This window comes from Osmerus eperlanus, chromosome 16 (genome assembly GCF_963692335.1).
Source record: "Osmerus eperlanus chromosome 16, fOsmEpe2.1, whole genome shotgun sequence".
In the NCBI taxonomy this organism is placed as follows: domain Eukaryota; kingdom Metazoa; phylum Chordata; class Actinopteri; order Osmeriformes; family Osmeridae; genus Osmerus; species Osmerus eperlanus.
This window is the reverse complement of record NC_085033.1, coordinates 12,505,657-12,514,672: the sequence shown is the minus strand read 5'-3', so window position 1 is coordinate 12,514,672 and position 9,016 is coordinate 12,505,657. Positions and strand designations below refer to the sequence as shown.

At 40.2% G+C, this 9,016-nt stretch overlaps 1 protein-coding gene across 2 annotated transcripts; it reads left to right on the top strand.

The window, feature by feature from the left end:
• The first annotated feature begins 853 nt into the window (after window positions 1–853).
• adcyap1b (adenylate cyclase activating polypeptide 1b) lies at window positions 854–6,983 on the top strand. Of its 2 annotated transcripts, XM_062482489.1 has the most exons (5): window positions 854–1,199; window positions 1,624–1,728; window positions 2,810–2,944; window positions 3,262–3,366; window positions 4,020–6,980. In XM_062482489.1, exons 2-5 carry the CDS (start codon window positions 1,625–1,627, stop codon window positions 4,201–4,203), a joined length of 528 nt encoding a protein of 175 aa, XP_062338473.1. In that variant the 5' UTR covers window positions 854–1,199; window position 1,624; the 3' UTR covers window positions 4,204–6,980. The 2 variants fall into 2 exon arrangements, with proteins under 2 accessions (XP_062338473.1, XP_062338474.1); XM_062482490.1 differs by lacking the exon at window positions 3,262–3,366 and having other exon boundaries at window positions 4,020–6,983.
• Window positions 6,984–9,016: the final 2,033 nt, after the last annotated feature.

Sequence of the window (9,016 nt, the reverse complement as noted above, 5' to 3'; positions counted from 1 at the left end):
ATTCATAATGATCGAATTCTTCAAAGCATGATAGAGATTAAAAATCAAATAATTACATAGTAGCTCATAAGTCATGGTGTGGTCCTGTTCGTTATAATAGCATATGTATTTTCCAGACACAAAAAAAATTACGTTTATGATTGATCGGTTGCTATCTTCAATTAAAATAGCCAAGGCTACTAAATAATATCTTAATATATTTAATATTCACATATTAAATAGCCTAATTAAAATATAGCAATGTTCATGCCCTTACGGTTCCATATAATCCTTGCCAACGAACCATAGAGTTCATTCACTGAATATAGACTAGGCTATGGAACCTGCAATTGAACCTTTTTCAGATGGTTCAAGTTGTTAGAAATCGTCTTTATTGGACCCGTTTCAGAATGTACCAATACAGACTCAATCTCCAACACATTCCCTTATTCGTGAGACCTGATTTGGAAAATGAACCAGTATCCTGAAACCCTCCTTTCATGTTAATTTCAGCACTGCATCAATGGACAGTTCCTGCAAGTTTCAAATCGCTGCTGTTCGTTGTGAGATGAGAATCAAAATTCCCTTCCGTCGCTACGGTTAATACCACCTGTTCTCAAATTCACTTATCCGTGGTTAGACTATGCTATAATGTAAACCTCTAACCTTCTTTTGCGTGGTAACTGAGAAACACCTCGCCATAAAGTTGGCTTAAAAGAAAACATGTGACCTTAGCCAATATTGTATCTTTCCTGTAAAAGAGATGAAAGTTCAGAAGTAAACTTGTTATGAGAGGGCGGTGGGGGTGGGGAATGTGTCTGACGGGTTCATCGACGAGGAAGGAACTGTACCATTATATTCCGGGAGGAAGGCTTGATGACGTCTATAGCATCCTTAATGTGACTTATTGAAAAAAGGCAAGGCTCACGATAGATGGATAAAAATCCGTGGCAATCACAGCACAGAGCAAAAAGTTTAGAACAAAGACATGTAGACTAAGGACGGCATTGCTTTTCATTGAGTTTTTTGTTTGTTCAAACGACTAGTCATACATTGTGTATAAGAGTGCAGAGGTTGGAGATTCTGAGGGACAAGCAAAGAATCGGCGGAGGCGCTTCAGCAAGAGGTGCCGTGAGAAAGATATCCATCTCTCACACACTCAGCACTAGCCGCGCCCGGATCGCATCCAACAGCAGTAGCCTCTTCTCCCTCTGCTTTAGGTACGTGGCTGTATTCGGTCTGTCAGAACATGCAGGCTCATTTTGCCGGAATGGGTTTAGTTGGAGATATTCTATGAAGGAACCCTCCTTAAAGTTTTGGAATTTATTATTTTACGCAAAGACCCGCGTACAGGTTTTACTTGCAGACTCTCCTCGTAGCCAAGGAAAGTGGATTTGGTGTCGCATCTGGCACTCCTAAACTTTTAAGGAATGGACTGGATGTAGTAGATAGATTTCATCTCGGTTTTTTTCTTAAGTGGATAAGAGGATATTTGAATGAATGTATATGAAACCCGGAGATAAATGGGGAAGCACTGTAACATATTTTAGTAATTGAATCTGCAAGCATGTTCATAATCATTTAGGCGAGATATTGGCGGTTTCACCTGTTTAACTTTGCCTCTTGTTTGTAATCTTTCAACAGCATGGCCAGGTCTAGTAGAGCGACTTTAGTCTTGCTCATCTACGGAATCATAATGCACTACAGCGTCTTCTGCGCCCCTATTGGACTAAGTTACCCAAAGATTAGGTAGGTACAATCACGTTCACCATCGGTCTCTTTAACCTGTCTACTATATACCGCACGAAGAATGGGCGTTTGACAAAAGACTAAACTCAAAATGTCTAATTCTGTTGAAAATACAATTTACCGTAGGGTTGCATTGTGCAGCATAAAGGGTTACTTAGCATGCATGCGCTTTTACGCAACCTACACTAGGCTATATGTTATAGTTAGCATATTTTTGGACCACATTATTCAGTCCATAAGCATGGACCCGTTCCGTATTCATTTGAAGAATAATGTATTGTAATTTTCATCATATTATGCTTGGGTAATATGGAAAATGACAAGGGAGTAGTTGGCGTAGAGCGCTCCCAGTCCACTGGGACACTATATAGAACTCCCCTTATTAAAATGCAGCGCAGTCAATGCAACGGATAGCCCATGGGATGACGGGGGAATGGCGTCACCAAAGAGAGGCGAGGCAAGCAAATGGGGTTGCTCCGTCGTTATATTGAGATTTATCTTGATTTATTTAAAGTTAGAAGCAATAATTTATATTAATATTTACATTGACCCGATTTCAACTCCATTTATGATTTATTAAAAATCATGGAGGCAGTCCGTTTTTGCTACGGAAATATGCGTTGCATTTAGTCTGTCTTTTTAATAGCCTATAATAGTCGTTATTTAGTACAAATTTGCAAATTTGTTATTTGAAACACGCAGTTCACAAAACACGTAGGCCTATTGCCCAAGTATTGCCCAAATTGCCCAGACGAATTTTGGAGTTTGATTGTAGCCTATAAAATTGTTGAGTAACAAGTTGCCTACCCATCCGAAATTATTCAATTGTAGCCGATCTTTGGCCAGACTATAACTGCTCTAAACTGTTCTAGACTTTCAACTGAAGTCTGCTTAGCTCTGCTCTTTCTTTGCTATAATTAGAGTAGAATGCGTTTTATATCATCTTCTTTAAGGCTAAATCATGTTGCCAGGCAAAATTTATTGTAATCTCTCTTTCATTAAAATCATGTTGGCAGTTAGCTTCACCGATTCATCAGAATCATTTCTGAAAAGATAAATGACACATCTTTTCGCTTTGCAGACTTGAAAACGACGCATATGATGAAGACGGAAATTCGTTATCTGATATGGCTTTTGACAGTGATCAAATTGCTATACGAAGCCCCCCATCTTTAGACGACGACGTGTACACGCTGTACTACCCACCAGAGAAGAGGTAACTACACAGTAAAATTATAACCATATACTTTATTATGCGGTTCCACTTGGATGAATTTCTTGCTGTTGCGATAATGTTTGCTTGCTTTGTTTTTCAGAGTTACTCATGTTATTTGTTAAGTGTTATTTTCATATTTCAGTAGATTGATAGATAGATAGACAGACAGACACGAGGGGGTGTAAAAGAATCTAGACGAATCTAGGACGAAGAAGGCAATGCTACATTTAGATGTGAGGGGCACATTTAGGCTATTTGCTCGTTATGTCTGCCCAGTTTGGTCACTGATCTATGTGTTTGGCGTTTTATCATCTCAGAACAGAGAGGCACGCAGATGAAGAATTAGATAGAGCCTTGAGAGAGATCCTGGGTCAGTTAACAGCGAGGCAATATCTGCATTCTCTGATGACAATACGTGTAGGGTAAGGGCATTTCTTATAAGCGTTTACCTGCCATCATCATTTTTTGTTCTCTTTCGTGTAAATTCAGGTGTCTTTAAGTTCTCTCTCGCAAGTGCCATTGTCTCGTGCCTTTTGTGTAAACGTTATTTTCTTCCCATTCAACTGACCACAAGTCATCTTGCTACTCTTTAGTTCTTTGTTGTGGCGTCTCAACGTCCATGATTGCTTGGTCCTTTCAGAGGCTATTAGGGAAACACGTTTTCGTAGGAAGCCTTAATAAAAGACATTGATATTTGATTACTCACAATAGGCCTGTTTTGATCGATAGGTTATAGGATTTTGATTCCGTACGAGAACACAGTTGAAAAAGCGAGACGCACGCGTCAGAATACATTAAGGTTTATGCATAAATAATTAAACAGTTATCTTATGGCTACATCTTCATTTCTATTAAATATTTGTCATCGTCAATAAACGAAAGATTTAGATTGTGCGTAATTTTTCACAGATCAAAGATATGCATAGGCCTATCACTTTTAAATTATATTACTCATAGATTAAATTTAATCAGTCAAATTCAATAGACAATGAGACGTGCCCGTAGCAGGTGCAATAATTTTGTGAATTGAATCATAAGCTATAACCTAATACATGTTTTTTGTTTTGTTTTGCAGGGAGGAGACCAGTATGGAAGACGAGTCGGAACCGTTATCCAAAAGACATTCGGATGGGATCTTCACTGACAGCTATAGTCGTTACCGAAAACAGATGGCAGTCAAGAAGTACCTCGCAGCGGTCCTGGGAAGAAGGTACAGACAGAGAGTTAGGAACAAAGGACGTCGGCTTTCATACTTGTAGCGTCTTTAGAGAGCCCAAAATGCCCTCCTGTGTATATATCCAATCGTAAAATCAAAGTCATTCTGATATAACTGACCAAACAGTGGATTGCGCCTGTGTTCTTTAAACATGTATTTATGTATGAAGTAAAGCCATTAAAATGAATATTTTAATAATAATATTGTTTTTCTTTTTGTACAAAAGCACTTGATACCGCACTGTTATACTTTGTGGACCAATCCTTTATTTTCACGTCAATATGTTGAAAACGAAAAAAAAAAAAAAGAAACATTAATTAGAAAAAAGGAAATTGTGCACCTTCAGCAGTATGCGCTTGAAATCTTAAAAAAGTCATCTACATATGCAGAAAATAAATAGATTTTAAAAAGACAATCAAAGTATTGAATGTTATACTTATTTTTGTAATCAACGTTCTATTTTTTTAGCTGTTGTTTGTTTTCCAAACAGGCCCAAAGATGCAGTGGGTGTGCTCAGTAAAATATACAGACAGTCTGATATCAATTGATAGATGTTTCCGATCCAAAGCCTATCACATAATTTACCTATGAGTGGGTGTCATATGTGGGGTTCACAATCCCTCCAGATACCTTTTGGAACGGAGGCCTAAATGGGCTTTGGTTGTATTGGACAAATGCCTCTCCGGGATTTGTGAGGATTAATCCCAGCCTGTCACTCACTCATGGGATAACTGTGTGACATGTGGTAAAGTGGTCATTGGTGGTAATGGTTGTGATTTCACCATGTACACTTCTAGTTATAGGTGAAGCTCTAGGCGTTCACTGTTAGATTCTCATTAGCTGCCTGCTCACCTGCTAGTCCTTCCCTCAAGAACAAGTACTGATACATGAGCTATTAATGAATGTTTGGTGTGTATTGTAAAGTATGCACAGTATGTAGATTTCATTTAAATCCAAAAAAGGAATCTTGCTTTTTCAGTTTTCTTGTAAGCTTCCACTGTTGGGTTATGTTCAATGCTCAGATCCACCCACAGGTAATAGGCCTAAACCCAGAAATTAGGTTTTATCTTTTGGAAACACTCAGTTTAACAAAAATATTTTACAGGCAGTTTTTTGGTTAATAACTTAAGTCTTGTGTTGGCTAACTGCATGTTGTGTTGTTTGGATAGTGTTTTGTTGGAGCAGGTTGTTAGTCTAGTTGGATCTCAGTCTCCCTCAGAGAATGTTACATAAATTTAAGAAATACTGCATTGACTTGTTGAATTACACCGCTTGCAATCATAAGAATATTTTGGAAGCCCTTACACACTGCCTTGTCCATGTGACTTATAGTATATTTATCTAAATATTATGGATCCCTTGCCTAAAGATTGGCTCAACTAATGTGTTGCTTTCCCTGTGATATATGCTTACTGTTATGATAATAGTGACTCGTGTTAGGTGTCTTAAAGATTTTCTATGTAACAATGAGAGAAAGGTCTAAAAGCAAGAGATAAAGAGAGAGAGAGAGAATGAAAGAGATAGAAAGAGAGAGAGAGACAGAGAAACAGAGAGAGAGCATGAAAGAGAGAGAGAAAGAGAGAGAGAGACAAGCAGGCATAAACAGCCAAGACAAATGAGTGCACACACAGTGATGTGAATGAGCATGTTACATAACACAGAGGGGGTGTTGCCCAGAGAGAGGTCGTCACACCTGGTTACGGACACAACAGCCCATGTAAGAGGTATCACTATGCCTCCGAGAGACAAAGAGAGAGAGAGAGAGCGAGAGAGGGCAGTGTCAACAAGTTCTGACAGAGAGACCGTCTGCCATTTAAATCCCTCCACATTCCTCCAGTATAGAGATTCATAAGGGGACTGAGGCAGCACAACAATAGGAAAAGGTCACAATGGTCTCTAATGCTATTTTAAAGACTTGGAGGGATGAACACACAGTCGCATCTCCTACAGAGGGTTAGAGATCCTCCCCTTTTAGAGATCCTGGATGCATTTATTCAGTATTATGCAAATATAGCATTATGCGCCCTATGGTTTTTATCCTTGGCCTGCGTCCCATGCAAGTATCAAAATATAATCTTTCTTCAATCTGGCTCCTTCTCCTGCAGCCTGTGTGTGTGAGTGCGCGTTTGAGGATGTGTGTGTGTATGAGAATGTGCGCATGTCTAAATGAGTGACTGAAAGTGCATGTGTGTGAGATGGAAACTGATTTTGGCTTCGGTGCCTTGCTTTGACATGAGAAAAAAAAACAAATCGCCACAAGTGACAGATGGCAATTTTAGTGGCCCTACAATGCTGCAGTCCATTAGCTTACATTCAACTTGCTTTACTCTCTTTGATTGCTCATCTTGGTTCGACCAAGAAACGGTAGAAGTAGGCATTCAAAGCATGGCCAACCACTGAGTGAGATATTTAGGTTAGTAAGTTGATGGGGCTGGCAAAATGTGTGTGTTTAGTGTCTGTGAGAGTTGTGAAACCAATTACCAGTGTTTAATGTTGATTACAAGGTGTTGTTGATTGTTTGATATTGATCCGTAACTTACTTACCTTAAACAAATGATCGTCCCGTTCACAGTTCTGTCCACATCCGTAACACGATGACGGACTCATGTCCAGTTCATAGCAGCGCCTATTGTTGATTTTTCTGAAAGCGCCAAACGCCTTACTTCAATGTTACAAGTTTGATCTTTACCTATATGAAAAAAATGTGTTAAAACCGTGAATCTTAGTAGAGTGGCATCATTATACACACAGGAGCCCTAACGGGGGGTTTTCGTTTCTAAATGTTATGAAAATGTTGTATGATTTGTATTAATAAATTTTTGTAAACAACACAAACTCTAATCAATGTCTAATCTTTATAACACATCTGCATGGAGGTCTGGTTCATGCACACTATAGTAGATATTGATACAATAAGAAGTATCCCCTCTCGTGGCCTATTGAATCTTACTGTACTTCCTAGATGACTCCAAACTGTACATTTTCTAGAACACACCAAACAGCAGGGTCATGTTTAGCTGCCTATTTCGTTTGGCCTTTACTTGTTGACCTAGGAATCTTGACAGACTGTTCATAGAAGTTTTGGAGATGTCTAATGTGGATTTTTGGTCAGGATGAATAGACTTCACGAAGCTCAATCGTGATTGACTTTTGCAACATGAAGACTATATTACATGTAAATACCAAGAATATAGTTATCCCCTGAATAAAAATATAAAACCAGATATCCACAGCCTTCTATTTTTATCATACGTGACAGCTGGTTGCCATTGAGATCGATCTTGCATCACACAGTCTACAGAGATAAAAGAAGTCAAGGAAAAAAATAACGAGTGAAGGGACAAAAGACTGTCTAGTGGCTTTAAAGCATTCCATCTATGTATCACAGGGGTAAACTGTCTAACGTCGTAGGTCACTGTTGGCGAAAAAAAATCCACAAGAAATCACCAAGAAAGCCATCTGTAGGAGCACAAAGGCTCCATAGCGGAACACGGAAGAGGACAGTGTAAGCTGTGCAGCCTGGGCGCTCTCCTCTCTCTCCTCCCTGCATACTTCGTCTTGGAAGAGCCGTCCAGTCCCAGGGGACCAGCAGAGTGGGAGTGGCAGAGGAGAGGAGTGTGTTCCAATCCCTCAGCCGGTGTTTCTTGCGTGTGCTTGTGTGTGTGTGTGAGTGTGGTATGCGTGTGTGTGCGTGTGTGTCAGCGGCCAACTAACCCAATCAGGGAAGTGTTGCTTGGCAACGGTCCACAAGGCGACGCGGTGATGTATATGTGTGCATTGTGTGTGTGCGTTCGTGTGTGTTTTGTTTGTGCACACACCCAGGCTGCAGAGACCTTGAGGTGTCTCTAGGAACATTTTGTATGGGTTTAGACAGCCTCTCTCTAAACAGCTCCCAGTTACCTAAACACAAGAAACAAGGGTTGGTTGAGCGCACTGACTGGTTCATTCTGTCAAAACAAGCACAAGACAATTCAAAAGGCCCTATGGAAGAAGAAGACTAAAAAAATAAAAAAATAAAAAAAACATGTTTAATTATTTTACCACACAGAGATTTCTGACAGTTTCCTTGTGTGTTGTGTGTCTCTGAGGCTGAGATAGTGAGTTGTGTGGCTGGTACCTGAGAGAAATAAACAGAGCATTGCTTTCCTTTATCCAGCTGTCAGATAGGAGAACAGCCATGAGCCTCCTCTGTGTTTGAAAGTCAATCGAGCTGTAAGCCCCCAGAAGGCCAGCCTAGCCACACGTCCAATAAAGAATATGAAACACAATGACAAACTGTGTGGATATTGTGTGAGGTACACAATATAAATAAACCATAGTATGATAACTTCATATCCCCCCAAACACTCACAGTGGCTGTGTATAGTAAACTCTCCATTTGCTTGTATAGTACACTGTCAGGGCAGTGTCTGCCCATGAAAACCATTTGCACATGATGATGTACATAATGCCAAATCAATAGAGGAGCTTCATCTGCACAAACATATGCCACGCCCAGGCATCACTCCTCCTACTCGCTTGTATCACTTCCTCCTCTTTTCTATCCATTAAGCCCAGAATCCATTTTAGCATTGATTTTCTGAAAGTCTCTTTTTTTTTATCTTGTGAGATCTTGGAAGTAAAAGGAAGAAGAAGACTCCCTGTCAAGACTGAGATTTTCCTTCCACCCTCTCCCCCAATTAGAACTGCGAAACAGCCCACAGACTGCAGACTGGCACCCACCTCACACTTTCTTGTCGCGCATAATTTTGTCTCTCCGCACCCCCTCTCTCCCTCCCTCCCTCCCTCCCTCCCTCCCTCCCTCCCTCCCTCCCTCCCTCCCCCTCCTCCTCCACATGTAAAAGGGGCGGTCTGGG

Excerpts from the sequence above, each read along its gene's own strand:
- adcyap1b (XM_062482489.1), top strand. The coding sequence starts at position 1,625 with ATGGCCAGGTCTAGTAGAGCGACTTTAGTCTTGCTCATCTACGGAATC. Across the intron at positions 2,945-3,261 it reads TACTACCCACCAGAGAAGAG|AACAGAGAGGCACGCAGATG; the intron begins GTAACTACACAG and ends TTATCATCTCAG. Across the intron at positions 3,367-4,019 it reads CTGATGACAATACGTGTAGG|GGAGGAGACCAGTATGGAAG; the intron begins GTAAGGGCATTT and ends TTTGTTTTGCAG.